This window comes from Vicia villosa, linkage group LG5, assembly GCF_029867415.1.
Source record: "Vicia villosa cultivar HV-30 ecotype Madison, WI linkage group LG5, Vvil1.0, whole genome shotgun sequence".
NCBI classification, from domain to species: domain Eukaryota; kingdom Viridiplantae; phylum Streptophyta; class Magnoliopsida; order Fabales; family Fabaceae; genus Vicia; species Vicia villosa.
In genome coordinates, this window is record NC_081184.1 from 108,611,360 (window position 1) to 108,627,457 (window position 16,098).

General features: G+C 35.6%; 1 protein-coding gene across 1 annotated transcript; it reads left to right on the forward strand.

The window, feature by feature from the left end:
* Positions 1-5,575: 5,575 nt before the first annotated feature.
* On the forward strand, positions 5,576-6,559 carry LOC131605143 (uncharacterized). The gene is made up of 2 exons (XM_058877535.1): positions 5,576-5,808; positions 5,914-6,559. The coding sequence occupies exons 1-2, from the start codon at positions 5,576-5,578 to the stop codon at positions 6,557-6,559; spliced, it is 879 nt and encodes a 292-aa protein (XP_058733518.1).
* Positions 6,560-16,098: the final 9,539 nt, after the last annotated feature.

Sequence of the window (16,098 nt, forward strand, 5' to 3'; positions counted from 1 at the left end):
TTAATTGCTTAGCTCACTTTGTTTTCAAAATGTTTGAAATGTTGAAAAAGAGTTTGAATAAGGACTTTAGCTTGTAAAATAAGCGTAGCCTTTTGAAAGTTTGTTGAAAGAGGAAAATGAATTTAAACCAGAGCAAGCAATTAATAGCAACTACCCTAAGTTTTGAAAAAAGTTCTTTTAGCCTTTCAGGGCTATCCATACCATAGGAGGATAGGAAGTCCTTTTATTGGATTTAAAGGGTCATCGAGGTTATCGTTCGCCATAAGACTGACCCTTGCCATAAAGAGGGCAGGTAGTCTAAGGGAAGGATATAATAGTCATTAATCTTTTTTAGGCATCATGCGAGGATACCTTAGCAATGGGGACAAATCATCATTTACCGAGGCAACTTCGAGGGACAAATTTGATGATGAATGAACTGAGGGCAACATTTGCTTTAGGTATCCTCGGAATCGAGGGACTTGACTATTTTAAAGGCATAAACAACAAGGCAATAAGGCAACAGTATAAGGCAACAAGCAACAAGAGGGGTTAACCAAAAGTGTGTGTGTGTGGCACAATCAGGTGGTTCATTTCAGATATTTTATCTTATAAGGTTTAGTGATTCTAATTTCATTAAAGGCTTGCACTCCCTAAGATTACTAACCACGCAGATAATATAAACAAAATCAAAGGCAAAAATTAAATCCTAACTATTACAATAAACACCTGCGGGGACGGAGAAATATATAAAAAACAGAATAATAATAGAGGCAAAAATAGGTTAATTCATGTGCCTCGAGCCTTCATCGCATCCCCGATTAACCCTGAAAATTACGAGCGAAGAAGGGAAAATGTTAGTGCATTATGGTTCAATAAACCCTAATTGACCGAAGATATACAAACCCTAATTGAACGAAATATGTAAAAAATAAAATAACTTTAATATTTTTAATAATCATTAAAGGTTAACGAAAAGTCGAGAGTTCGATTTAATATATATCAATTAAATAATTATTGGATTAAATCCTAATTATTTAATTGATTAAAGTATTTGTGAAAAAGGAATTGAATTTAAAATAAAAAAAACAATTATCAATAGAATTATAAAAAATCGAACTTTCGATAAAAAAGAAATAAATAAAATAAACAATAATATAAAAATATAAATTTTAGTAAATAAATAAAAAAAAGATTTTTTAAAATAAATATTTAATAAACAAAGGAAAAAAAAGAAAACAAATAAATAAAAGACTATGTAATTAAAAATAAAAAAATAGAAAAAACTTAGCTCAGATTGGGTGTGGCGCGTGGCTGAGGGACCATGGTGGAGCCGCGTCTTCAAAGGCGTTGCATATGATGGGAGATTCATCCAAAGGCTGATGCGCTGAGGGATCACCACGCTAGTGTACGTCTTAAAGCATAGGATCTCTTCGTTTCAAACAAAAAACGCGCGCCTGAACCAACCAATAGGGGACTGACACGCAGTCGTCTCCTACCTCTGGCCATCGTTTTAGGCCCTGCAACCAACTATACCGACGGCTTCTTCCGTAGCTAAAAACTACCTTCTACAAATGCAAGCAAACATGCACATAAATTTTTCGCGAGGCCATGGATGATTTCGTCTAGGTCTCACGAATTCAACCATGGCCTTAATTTGGCCCAAAGGTACCTGCAACAGAAAGCCCTAAAACAAAAACCTAATTTCTAACAATGGCATACCTCGACACAGTCACGCATTCATCCAATAAATCATCCAGAATCATTCTATACATCATAACAAATCATAATATGCATCCAAAACATGTTTATATGCTATGAATCATGCAACCAGAATCAAGAAAATTTACGACAAACCTTGGCTTAGGGGAGATAGTTCTGGGGGTGTTGATGTCATGCAATGATCCAAACACCTTCAGTGATCCTCAGGGAACGTGTGGTAATGCTCAAAATTGGTTGAATAGCCCTCAAACTCCAAAACCGGTTTCAAGATTTTTTGTGAAAAAAAGCTCTTGAATAGGGTTCTCCTTTGCCAAAATTTTCGTGAACTTTAGGTCTGGTCTTGTTAGGTTTATATAATGGGAGAGTTTAGGTCAACAATTACAGAAGAAATCTTGTTAAATCTTTGATTGGAGTTTTTGGAAAATTTGATTTGTAAAAACTTCTAAAATAGGCCAATTTCAATCCAATCCTTTTCCAATCTTCTTTCCACGAAATTGAATCAAATATATTGTCTAATTGATGATTGAATATGATTGGAATGCTTTCTCTAATCAAATCTTTATTAATTATCTTATTTGTTTGAATTATATCACTTTTTTAAATGAATAAAATTCAATATAAAATCAAATAATCAACACAAACTCGTGGCCTTGGAATTGAATCTCTTTGATGACTTGGGGAACAATATTGGACCATAAAATATTGGGCCTCTTTGCAAAGAAATCCATTTTGAAGCCTTTTTGTTTCACATTTTTCTCTAAAAATTGTCCAACTTTGACAAGGCATATCTCTCTCAATTTTTAAGATATGGAAGAGTTCTAAGACTTTTTTGGAAATCCCAAGATGTCCTCTACAAGCCACTTTGGAAGTTTTTTTCCATTTGAGGATTTTATCTTGATGATGTGGGCTTTGACAAAAAACTGCTTTTGGTTGACTTTCAAAAAGGACCTATAATCTTTTGATCCATATCTCTCAATTGAAGCATTTTTAGACTTGGCTTGTGAGAGACAAAGTTGTAGAGAAATCAATTTCCTTCAAAATGAGCTTTGGTTGCGAAATTTATGATGTTCCATGTGAAAGTTATGGCTGGTCAAAGTTCAGTTGACTTTAAGTCAAAAAAACCCTAATTTATAAACTTTAGGTTTTGTTGATTTCTGAACTTTCCTTGATGGATCATGATCAATCCTTGATCAAATGATGAATGATACTTCAAAATAAGGTTTTGACAAAAAATCAGGAATTTTGACTGTGCTTTGACCGTAGTTGACTTTTAGGTCAAACTAGTCGACTGTTGACTTTCTGAGCAATTGACTGGGCAATCCTTGGAGTTGAAACTTGTACTTTGCCATAGAGATAGTTTGAAACATCATAAGCCATATAAAATCCATCGGAGACTTTGATTCATTGATTTTCTTTAGAGGATTCAAAACCCTAATTCATTGAGCCATTATTTAGGAGAATGTGTCTTTGAGTCTTGAACTTTGGTATGAGCTTGAAAGGAGAAATGAGATGGGCAAATTTTGGGGTATGACAGCTAAAAATCCAAAGGAATGAGAATTATATTGACTAAAATTTTCAATGTACTCACTCTCTTTTCCTCCTCTTTTACTCTGTGCTTAACCTCTTTTAAATCAACCTTGGTTTTGTATTGTTAAAGTTCAACCACCACTCTTTTAATCACCCTTGCCTTGTATTGTTAAAGCTTGACACCTTTTAAAACTTTTTAAGTATTGTTAAAACTTAACATTTTAAAAAACCCGTTGAGTATTGTTAAAGCTGTAACGACCATTTTATTTACGTATTTTATTTGATTATGTGTTATGTGAATTATTTATTTGATTATGTGTTAATTGTGTGTTTAATTGATTTTGTGTTATATATTGGGAATTATTAGTAAATAACATAAGTTAGTAAGGTTATTGGTTAGTGGGCCTATGATAGAATTAATAATTGAGAGGTGCTAATTAGAGCCCATTAGCAATTTGAGAGTTAGTAAGGGTTTAACATAATAAGAGTTTTAGAGAATAGAGAGTTAGAAACTCATTTGGTGAAATTGGGAAAAGAAGAGAAGAGAGAAGAGAAGAGGAGAAAGCTATGTTTGAAGATAGAGTTGGCTTCAATCCGAAAACCCAAGGTAAGGGTGGAATTCTTTCATGATAAAGAGTTGTATGATGATGTTTAGGGTGAGGTTTTGATTGTATGTTGCTATCCATGAATATGTGTCTTAGAATCTTAGGGTTTATGTTGAATTTTCATGATTTTGTGGTTGAAATCATGTTTTGAATGATGAGTGTTGATGAATGATGTTAGTTGGTGTTAATATGTGTCTTTAATTGCTGATTAATGATGGTTTGGAGTGGTGGAAGTGTGGTTACGCAAGTCTGTCACGACTGTGATTTTTCTGCATAATCGTGCGTCCGCTAAGCGGCCCCTGACTCGCAAAGCGGATGCTGAGAGAAAATTTGAAAATGCGCGAGCCCGCTAAGCGGAGCTGGTCCGCTAAGCAGAGCTGCGAAAAATATTCGCTTCTGTTTTTAGTTTTGTAAAGCGCGTTTGAGTCCGCTGAGCGAACCTTGCTGTGTAAAACTTTTTGTAACTTTGAATTGATGTATCTTTTGATCTGTAACTCCTTTTTAAGTGTCGTTTGAACCTCCGTGAAACTCTAATTGATGTCTTTCTAATGAAAATGACTTGAAAAATTTTAGATATCTTTTTTAACCTTTCCTTGAATTTTATGTTGCCGATTTAATGATGTTTTGTGAAGTAGTATGTGTTGTATGCTTGTATGCTGTAACGACGTGATTGAGATGTGGTAAATTACTATGAGGGTAATGATACAGTTATTGCCATATAACCTTGGCATTAATTTGATGTTGTTTTAGACGATGTATGATGTGTTGTTTATGTTGTGTTTGTGGATGTACATCGTTTGAGTGACATCCATTGCATTGTTTAAGACGGCCTTAATGGCAAATGTTTGAGACGGCCCAATGACAATTGTTTGAGATGAGAGTTTTACTCTAATGGTACCACATGCATGTGCATAAAGTCAAGTCGCATATTGAGTTACATTTTGAATGTTTGTGATTATGACGGGAATGTTGTGATATGTTGATGATTTAGTTGTGCTATTGAATATTTTATTGCAATTGAATAATAACATTGTTGTTTGTGATGAAAGTTGCTGTAAGATGTTATGTGATGAGAAGTGGTGAAATATGTATGATATTTTCCTTGCTATGAATATTATCATACTTTCCTTTATACTGTTTGATATCTCACTCCTTCTGTTTGAATGTTACCCTTTGTTGGTAACGTGCAAGTAACAACGTGGAGTAGTCGTTTACCTTATAGCTCAAGTCGGTGTGTCTATGCTCTGATACGTAGCACTCGGGGGGACATTTGCAATGCTTGTTGCTTTATGTCGTTATGTTTTGATTGGATGTTGTCATATTTTGTTTTGATTAAGTTATTGTTCTCTATTGAGACGCGTTGGATAGTTGTTGCCATGTTGGCAAGGATGTTATGATTTGAATTTATGTTATTCTTTGAATTCCGCTGCGATATTATGAACTATTTGGTTTGAAAGTTTAATGAAGTATGATTCCTCCGTTATATGTGTTATGTATCTACGATTATGAGCATGATTTGTGATGTGTTCTTAGTATATAATTGTGACGCCTCAAATATGATGTTTGTTTGAGATTTTTGTACTCTATTTTCCTTGTTTAAATGTGGGGTAGATTTGGGGTGTTACATAAGTGGTATTAGAGCAGGTTGGTCCGTCCGGCCAAGTGTCGAGTCATAGTGTGGTCTAACAATCGTGTATTGTTATTTTGTGCTGATTGCTTTTGTGTTGTAGTGAAGAGTTGAGATGGCTGGAAGAAATGATGTTGCGATTGCTGCTGCTTTGGAAGCAATGGCTCAAGCTTTGAAACATCATCCAAATGTTGGTGAGAAAGCTGCGTCTCGCAATTTGGATACCTTCCAAAGGGAGAATCCACCTATTTTCAAGGGCACTCATGATCCTGATGGCGCATTGACATGGCTAAAGGAGATTGATAAAATCTTCCGTGTGATGGATTGTACTCTAGATCAAAAGGTTCGGTATGGGACTCATATGCTAGCAGTCGAGGCTGATGACTCGTGGCTAGAGACTCGCTAGAGGTTGGAGGCTAATGGTGAGGAGATCACGTGGGTTGTGTTCTGTAGGGAGTTCTTGAGGAAGTATTTTCCGGAGGATGTACGTGGCAAGAAGGAAATCGAACTCCTTGAGTTGAGACAAGGGAATAAGTCGGTGGTTGAGTATGCTGCTAAGTTTGGCGAATTGGCTAAGTTCTACCAGCACTATGGTGGACCAACTGGTGAATTTTCGAAGTGCATCAAGTTTGAGAACGGGTTGCTTCCAGAAATTAAGAAGGCGATTAGCTATCAGAAGATTCGTGTCTTTGTTGACTTGGTTGATAGTTGTCGGATCTATGAGGAGGACAACAATGCTCATTATCGGGTTATTAGTGAGAAGCGAGGCCATAGTCAACAAGGCCGTCGCAAGCCTTATGATGCTCCAGTTGGCAAGGGTAAGCAGAAAGCTATTGAGGGCAAGAGAACTAGTGGGGGAGATGCTCCTGTTGGTTTTGTGTGCTTCAAATATGGCAAGGCTGGCCATAAGAGTAATGTGTGTACTGTTGAAGCGAGAAAGTGTTTCCGTTGTGGAAAGTTTGGACAAGCGTCGTCTGATTGCACACATAAGGAGATAGTTTGTTTCAACTGTGGTGAAGAGGGCCACATTGGAAGTAAATGTCAGAAACCCAAGAAGGAGCAAGCTAGTGGGAAGGTGTTCGCCTTGTCGGGAACTTAGACCACTAGTGAGGATGCACTCATCAGAGGTACATGTTCCTTTAATCGCATACCTTTAATTACTATTATTAATATTGGTGCTACTTAATGCTTTATCTCTGCTGATTGTGTTGAAAGATTGAGTCTTGTGTTGTCTACTATGAACGGAGAGATGGTTGTCGATCCCCAGCATCTGAATTTTTATTAATTTCAAAACTGAGTGGCGCGCCCAATATTAACACTTGGTGTTTTGTAGAACCAAGGTAATATCTCAATGTTTTACCTCGGTTTTATGTAAAAACCAAGGGGGTAGGTTTTTTTGAGCTGTCGTTTGCACCTGTATTATAGAACCATATTACAGAATATAAACCCATATTTTGCAGATTCCTGAAATAGAAACATTGTACATTTTGCCAATATCTCAATCTGAAATATTGTACCACAAATATTCATTGATTACACCAAATGTAAACCTAAAATAGCACATACTATATAATTTGACTAAAACTAAAACAAATGATTAACCAACAAAAACAATAACCAAAATGGAAAGTTTTGTAGGTTGTCCAATAGGATTTGTCACTGGTTGTTAAGTACCTATAATTTGAACAACATTTAAAACTAATTAGAGTAATCGACAATAAATTTAAATCTATAGTACAATGATTAAAAAGGAGTGAAATGATTAATTATAAATTGCTAAGGGATATAAAAAATTTACATACTAGTTTTATCATATATCCTCTCTTCATGATCACGACGAATAACATGCACATCATCTGAATCATTTTCTTCAGATGATTGATGTACATGTGTTGCTAAACAAGGTGTCTCATAGTTAAAATATTGATTTTCATCAGTACTATCGGAAATATGTTTTCCTTGAAGAACAATTTACCATCTAGTGTTAGAAAGATCAATGCCATAAAAAACTTGTTTTGCTTGGGTTGCCACGATGAATGGTTCTTTCTTATAAGTTACTTTCAAATATCAACCCGTGTGAATCCTAATTCATCTGTTTCTACACCATTGTTACTGTCAATCCACTTGTACTTAAATAAAGACACTTTAAAAGAAACATAGTCAATCTCCTCAATGACCACTGATTCCGCTCTAGATGCTAGTACATAATTTTTATCTTTGGAACTAGAAAAGTATATGGATTCAGACTCAACCATAACCCCACTATTTTGCACGGTGCTACGATCATCCTTTGATTTTGTATAGAATAAATATTTACTAATGTCGTATGCACTCCAAGTAATAATAATAAAATTAGGCATATGTGACCACCATTTGCAAGTATCTAATACACTACTCTTTTTAGAAATACTTTCATTAAACCAAGTTATAAAATTTTTGTTATGCTTTGTCAACAACCATTTTTCATTCATCCAGGGGAATTTTTCCTTTATAAGACTTTTTGTGAGCGGTCAAGTAAGGTTGAAATTCATTAAGGTTATTCAATATATATAAATGTGCTTGAAGAACTACTTCTTGATCAAATGTCTTAACATTTAAATCTTGAATACCTCTACCATCATAACATTCATCATAATGAGACTCAGGAATTCCTATAATGATTGCTTCTGACAAATAGCTTGTACAAAACTCAATAGCTTCTTCTGTGATGTACCTTTCTACGATTGAAGCTTCCAAATGGTAATGATTCTTTTTATACCCTTTAAAAATCTTCATGCACTGCTCTATCAGATACATCCACCATAAATAAACTGGACCACAAATACTAATCTTCCTTACTAGACGAACAACTAAGTGAACCATAAATAATGTCAAAGAATGATGGAAGGAAAAACATCTCTAATTAGCACAAGATAATTGTATCTTTGTGTTTTAAGTCATTTAAATTTCCAGGATCAATAACTTCACCATATATAGCACTGAAGAATAAGCACAATCAGGTTATAGCTACCCTTACATTTCTTGGTAAAATGCCACGGATAACCACTTGTAGAAGTTGTTGCTTCAAGACATGACAATCATGAGATTTTAAGCCAACTAATTTGTGATCATTCTCTGACCCAAGTTTCTTCACATTTGACGAGTACCATTGGGGAACTTTGATACCCTGCAAACAACCGCAAAAACTTTTTTCTTTTTTAGACAGGGTGTGATATGCTAGGGGTAAATAGGTTCTATTTACTACTTCTTTTGGGGCTAACTCTTGATGTATACCCATCACAACCATATCTTTGCGGGATTTCTTAGTATCTTTTGTCTTGGCTTTAATGTTGGAAAGTGTTCCAATTAAACTATCACATATATTTTTCTCCACATACATCATATCAAGACAATGTCTTATATCAATACTAAACCAATTTGGAAGATCAAAATCAAACAATACCGACCTCTTTTTCCAAATATTGTTCTCCATGGGCTTTTTTTGTTTCTTTCCAAAGACAACATTAATATGTTGTTGTCTTTTATAAACTTCATTCTCGGTTAAGGGCTTTGAAGTGATATCAAACTCATTTTCTCCATTAAAAGCCTTCCGCAATCTAAGATATGGATGATTAGATCTTTGAAATTTTTGATGCCCAATATAAACTGTCTTTTTTACTTTTTGTAATTGGTAGTGACATGTATCAACTTCACATATAAGACACGTTTTATGTACCTTGACGTTGTACCAAGACAAATTACCGTATGCGGGAAAGTAATTGATTATGCAAAATAACATGTCACACAACTTAGAGTTATCACATGTATATGCATCATCCACTTAAACACCTTCCTCCCACAAAAGTCCTAAATTTTCAATCAATGGCGTTGAATAAACATTTATGTCATTCCCTGTTTATTTTAGACCCGAAATCATCATCGATAGCATCATATACTTGCGCTTTATGCACAACCATGGAGATAGATTGTAAATAATTAGAATTACATGCCATGACGTATGGTTAGTATACAAATTTCCAAAAGGGTTCATTTCGTCGACTGCAAGTTCAAGCCTAAGGTTCCTCGGTTCAAGGAAAAAATATGGAAACGAGGAATCAATTTTTTTTCATTGCATTGAATTAACTACATGGCAAATTTTTCCATCACACGCTCTTTCATCTGAATGCCATATAGTGATTTTGCATCACTAACATTAGCAAACAATTTTTTGAACCTTGGAATTATCGGTAGGTACCACATCACCTTGGTAGGAACACTCTTGCTAGTTACACCACCATCATCATCAACACCATTGTCCTTTTGCTTATAGTGTGACTCCCCACACCTTTGGCACTCCTTCAACTTTTCAAACTCTTTCCTATATAAGATGCACTCACTATGACAAGCATGTATTTTGACATAGTCCAAATCCATTGGGCACAATATCTTCTTGGCCTCGTAAGTACGGTTCAACAACGTGCTACCTTTGGGAAGCATTTCTTTCAACAACTCAAGCAATTTAGTGAAACTTTTACTCGTCCACACACCTCTTGCCTTAAGATTAAATAGTCTTAACACAGGTAACGATCTTGTAAAACTTTTACTTCCTAGATACAACGAATCTTCCATGTTTCTTCGCAAAGTGTCTACGACAATAGCTTTCTTAAAATCATCTACTCTAATATCACGAATCATGTCTTTTAGAGTATCATACATAAATTCTTTATTTTTAGAGTGAAGATCCATTTTAGTCCCTCACAAAAATTACAGAACCCAAATTAGTCCCTCACAAATAAAAGGACCCGATTTAATCCCTTACAAAATTTAACCGGATCATATTAGTCCTTTTGTTAATATTTTTTTCAAACCGATTTTTTCATACTTTTAAACCGTGACAGGACTGCCACATTGGTTTTATATTTTTTATTTTTTATTTTTTAAATACTAAATTGATTTTTAATTATAATTTCATTTTTAAACAATTCTAATTTAATAATATCAAAAAATTCAAAATTGTTTCTTATAAGGAATTTAATCCAAAACTTTTAAACAATATCTTAAGTCTTTACCACTAAGCCAATATGTATTCATGTCAAATAATTCTCAAGATTTTTAATAAAATTAAATAATTCTAAATTTAAAACAAAAATTACAAAATTGGTACCAATGAGGTCTCGAACCTTAGTCCGATAAATGATAATCACTTTACAATTAGACAAATCAATTTCTATTGTTAATATTCTTAACTTAATAATTTAGAACAAATATTTACTTATTTTAAATAACACACAAATGAATATTTACTAATTTGAAATAATACATCAATTTAAAAATAAAATTTATAAATGTAAATCCTCAATATATTTAATCGATTAGAAATAAATTAAATTATATGTAATTGAAATTAAACAACACACAAATATATATTTACTTATTTCAAACTAATTCAAGATAAATAATAATTAATTAATTTAATAGTAATTCAAATCATTAGTTTAATAGTGATCAATTAGATTAATAGTAATTAAATTAAAATTAGTAATTATTTATTTGTTTGGTATTTGAAATAAATAAATTTTTGTTCTAAATTATTAACTTAAGTATTTATTATTAAGAATATTAACAATAGAAATTAATTTGTCTGGTTGTAAAGTGACTATCATTCAACTTGAACGGACTTGGATTTTAGATCTCATTGGTACAATTTTTAACTTTTTTGTTTTAAATTCAGAACTATTTAATATTACTAAAAATTATAGGAATTAATTGTCATGAATGTACCTTGGATTAGTGGTAAAGACTTAAGACATTTGACTTTTTTGATATTATTAATTCATAATTATTTACAAATGAAATTATAATTAAAAATTAATTTAGTATTTAAAAAATGAAAAATATAAAATATAAAACCAATGTGGCAATCCTGTCACAGTTTTAAAGTATGAAAAAAATCGGTTTGAAAAAAATATTAACAAAAGGACTAATATGGCCCGTTTAAATTTTGTAAGGGATTAAATCAGGTCCTTTTATTTGTGAGGGACTAATTTGGATTCTGTAATTTTTGTGAGGGACTAAAATAGGTGTTCACTTTTTTTTTTTTTAAAGGCAAGAGAAAGATGTATATTAATAAGAGGGAGAACTAAGGGTTCTCCAACCTATTTACAATAGGGCCACAAAGCCAAAACCCCACAAAGAGAAAATTACAAACCAATTAAAATTATGAGAGAAATAGTATGGGATCTCTACTAAACTCATAAAAAGAATAATTGGCATGGGTAATTTTCCCACAAAAAGACCACTTCCAAACTAAAGTCTTAATATTCCAAACTATATCATTGAAATTCCATTCCTCCTCCCGAAAGCAAACACCATTCCTAACACCCCATAAAGACCAATTAGTCGCTAGCCACACAACATCAAGTTTGCCTTCCTTCACCTTATGAGATCGAAAAAAATGATGCCAATCCATAAAGTTAGGAAGACACTCTTCTTCCTTTCCATCCACTTTACCCAACCAAAGAGCTATTTCATTCCAAATCTCTTTAACCACTTTACAACCAAAAAAGAAATGGTTACTATTTTCAACCTCAATATCACACAAAGTACAACGGGAATTCTCAAAAGATAAAGGAATACCTCTACGGACCAAAGACTCTTTAGTAGGAAGCCTATCAAGGAGAAGTCTCCATCCAAAGGCTTTTATATTGTAAGGAACATCCGCTTTCCACACAAAGCGAAAAGCCTCATCGTGCTTGCCATAAGGACCGAAAGGTATTAAACACCTTTCATAGAAATCGTAGCAAGATGCCACCGAGAACTCCTCTTCTACATCCCCCTTCCACCATACTTCATCCGACTCCAAAGAGTCCTTCGGACCTACGGAATGCAACAAAGACTCCCGAAGTCTCGAAAAATTCCTCTCCAAGCCCCTTTCCACCAAAAGATTTTCGGGAAGACCGAGGTCACCCCACACCCAATTGCCTTCAATCCATCCTCCCATCGCCCCAACCGCTACCCCTTTAAGGAGGGAGGCCTCATATAAATCCGGATAAACGGTACTCAAAGGAATGCCTACCAACCACGCCACCTCCCAAAACGGAGTCAAAAACCCATTTTTGATTTCAAAATGGCAACAATTAATAATAGGATCCCTATAAGGGTCAATACCTAAATTAACGATATCCTTCCACCAATTAGAATACAAAACACCACTTCTACCAATTTTCCCTCCCTTACAAATTTGAGACACTATATCCCCATACCGAGCCTTCAAAACCTCAAGCCAAAGCGAATTTCCACCTTGAAGAATTCTCCATCTCCATTTGGAAAGGAGAGCAAGATTAAACAACTTTATATTCTTTACCCCTAAACCTCCTTTTTCGAACGGCAAATTCACCTTGTTCCAACTAACCCAATGAATTTTCCTTCTTTCCTCCACTCCTCCCCACAAGAAATTACTTTGAATCCTAGTAAATTCTTTCACCACCTTCAACGGCATCTTGTAAAAAGACATAGTAAAAATAGTCAAAGAACTAAGAACGGACTTCAAAAGGGTAATTCTTCCCCCCAAACTAAGAAACCGGTTTTTCCAACTTCCCAATCTCCTCTTCATTTTGCCCATTAGAATTTCCCACGTCTCTTCCTTATTAGGATTAAAACCAATAGGAATACCAAGAAAGAAGAAATTACTAGCTTCAATTTTACAAGAGAGGAAGGTGGCCGCCGCCTCTAAGAAAGAATTGTTGTTATTAATGCCTATCAATTTGCTCTTATGGAAGTTGATTCCAAGGCCCGACACAATTTCGAACGCCCTAAGAATCGCTTTGATAGCCCAAACTTGCTTCCAAGACCCTTCCCCCACCAAAAGAGTGTCATCCGCAAATTGTAAAATGTCAACCGAACAATCCCCTCTAATTTTAAAACTAGCAAATTCACCCAAAGCCATAGAACGTCTCACCAAAGCCGATAATCCCTCCGCCGCTATCACATAAAGGAAAGGAGATAGCGGGTCACCTTGTCTCAAGCCACGAAACACTTCAAATTCTTTAGTTGGGCTCCCATTAACAAGAACCGACATGCTACTTTTAAAGACCAATAACTCCATCCACTTCATCCATCTATTGCCAAACCCCATTCTTCTTAACATGGTCCTTAGGAAATTCCAACTCACACAATCATAAGCTTTTTTAAAGTCAACTTTGAAAAGCAAACAATTCTTATTCTCCTTTCTAGCAACATCAACCACCTCATTAGCCACAAGGACCCCATCCAACAATTGTCTACCCGGCACAAAAGCACTTTGGCAAGGAGAAACAATTGGATCAAGCACACCTTTTAATCTACCCGCCAAGAGTTTGGCCACCACCTTATACAAACAACCCACCAAACATCTGGGACGGTAATCATCCAAATCCAAAGGATCGGGAGATTTCGGAATTAATGTTAAGAAAGAAGAAGTAATAGCTTTGGATAGAACTTTACCATGATAGAAAGCCTCTAAAAAAGCCACGAAATCCTCCTTAACAACATGCCAACACTTTTTAAGGAAAAGAAAAGTATACCCATCCGGACCCGGACTTTTATCCCCTCCACAACTCCAAATAGCCTCCTTTATCTCACTCTCTAAAAAAGGTTTTTCAATGTCTTCCGCCATCTCCTTCTTAATACCCTTCAAATGAATACCTTCCAAACTAGGTCTTCTCTCATCCTCCTCAACAAATTTCCTACCAAAATGATCCACAACCGCCTCCCTAACCTCTTCCACCGAAACCGCCAAACTCCCTCCCGCAAGAATAGGGCCAATATGTTTTATCCTTCTCTTCTCCTTAATCACCTTGTGGAAAAACCGGCTATTATCATTCCCTTCCCTCAACCACTTTAATCTAGACTTTTGAAGAAGCATATTCTCTTTAATCCGCATATTCCTCCAAAACCGACTAGACGCCTCTTTCCTCCTCTCTAGAGTCACCGGAAGTAAAGAGCCATCATCCTCCTCTAGGATGTCATCGGCCAAGTTAATATCCCTCACACCCTCTTCCACCTCCACATCAAGATGCCCAAAAACCTCCTTGTTCCACCTCCTAAGAATATCCTTGAAAAGCCGAAGCTTCTCTTTTAAGACAAAATCACCTCTACCCTCAACCACCAACTTCTTCCACTCAACCTCCACAAAAGGGATAAAATCATTATGAGAAAACCATTCATTATTGAACATAAAAGGTTTTGGACCCCAATTAGCAACATCCGACATAAGCCACACCGGACTATGGTCCGAAATGTCTCTATCACCGATAAATTGCCCAACCACCCCCCATCTACTAACAACGTTATCGGCCACAAGGAAACGATCAATTCTACTCATAGACTTCCCATCCCCACTAAACCAAGAAAATTTCTTTCCTTTGCACGGAATATCAATTAAAGCACTTTTTTGAATGAACTCCGAAAAGGCTTCCATCTCCTTCTTCTTTATGACTAAGGATCTTCCCTTCCTCTCCCTCCTATCTTTAATAGAGTTGAAATCCCCTCCCATAATCCACTCACCATCATTATAATTGTCCTTCAACTCCAACAAAGAATCCCATAACCTTCTTTTTTTATCCAAATTGCATGAGGAATAAATGTTGACCAAATAATACGTCTCCCCCATCCGAACCACCTTAATACCCAAAAAACCCTCGCCTTTAAAGCTAAATAAAACATCCACACTACCAACTTTCCAAAGCGTAATAAGGCCACCCGACATCCCCGAAGCATTCGAGAAAGAATAACCTATCTCCGTGTTGCTCCAAAAACTTCTAACCGTCTCCTCTTTAAGACAAGACATCTTGGACTCTTGTATCATAAAAACGTCCGCATTCCCTTTTTTGATAATAGCACTAATTCTCCTTCTCTTTAAAGCGTTCATCCCCCCTCTAATGTTAAAGCTTCCGATTATCATTAATGCACCTTTTTTGACTCCCTCCCCCCTCCTTTGAGATATCATCACCATTCTCCAATAAATCTATCCTTCTCCCCAAATTACCTACACCTTCCATATCTACTACTCCCAAACCTAAAATGGCCTCCAACAATTTCTCCTTGATGTTACCATCCAACATGCCCCATAACTTCTTGTTATTCCTACAGATATCGGATTCTTCACTATGCCTCCCGTACACCACCATTTTAGAACCACCGACACCGGAACCTGCACTCCCAGAGAAAGAATAAATACCGCCACTATTTCCTTTAAAGTTAACAGCCCTCCTTTTCTTTCCTCTAGAAATAACATTACCGCCCCTGCCCACATACTCCTTCAACCCTTTGTATTTCACCTTTTTAGATTTAACATCTCTTGTACTCACTTCCTGCTGTGTATTTCTACCATCCCCCTCCTTTAATAAACTACACCCAACAAAAGATTGAGAAACAGAATGAGAGATGGAATTAGAAGATATGGACTGTGGTTGCGCAAGAGAGCCGCTAAAATCCTGTTTAGGATTCGGACCGGCCGAAATATTCACAGGCGCTCCAACCTCGACATCGTTTCTTCCCACCCTGTTTGTTACCAACACCCCCTTCATCTTCTCCTTAATCTTCACCGCCCTAACCGCTTCATCAAAACTACTATCGACCGACTCAAAAACCCCCTTCCGATTGATACCATTACCTCCAGCA

What these genes read in the sequence shown, in the direction of transcription:
- LOC131605143 (XM_058877535.1), top strand. Translation starts at nt 5,576, where the DNA reads ATGGCTGGAAGAAATGATGTTGCGATTGCTGCTGCTTTGGAAGCAATG. An exon ending in ACTCTAGATCAAAAGGTTCG is followed by an intron (nt 5,809 to 5,913) that starts GTATGGGACTCA and finishes TGTGTTCTGTAG; the next exon opens with GGAGTTCTTGAGGAAGTATT.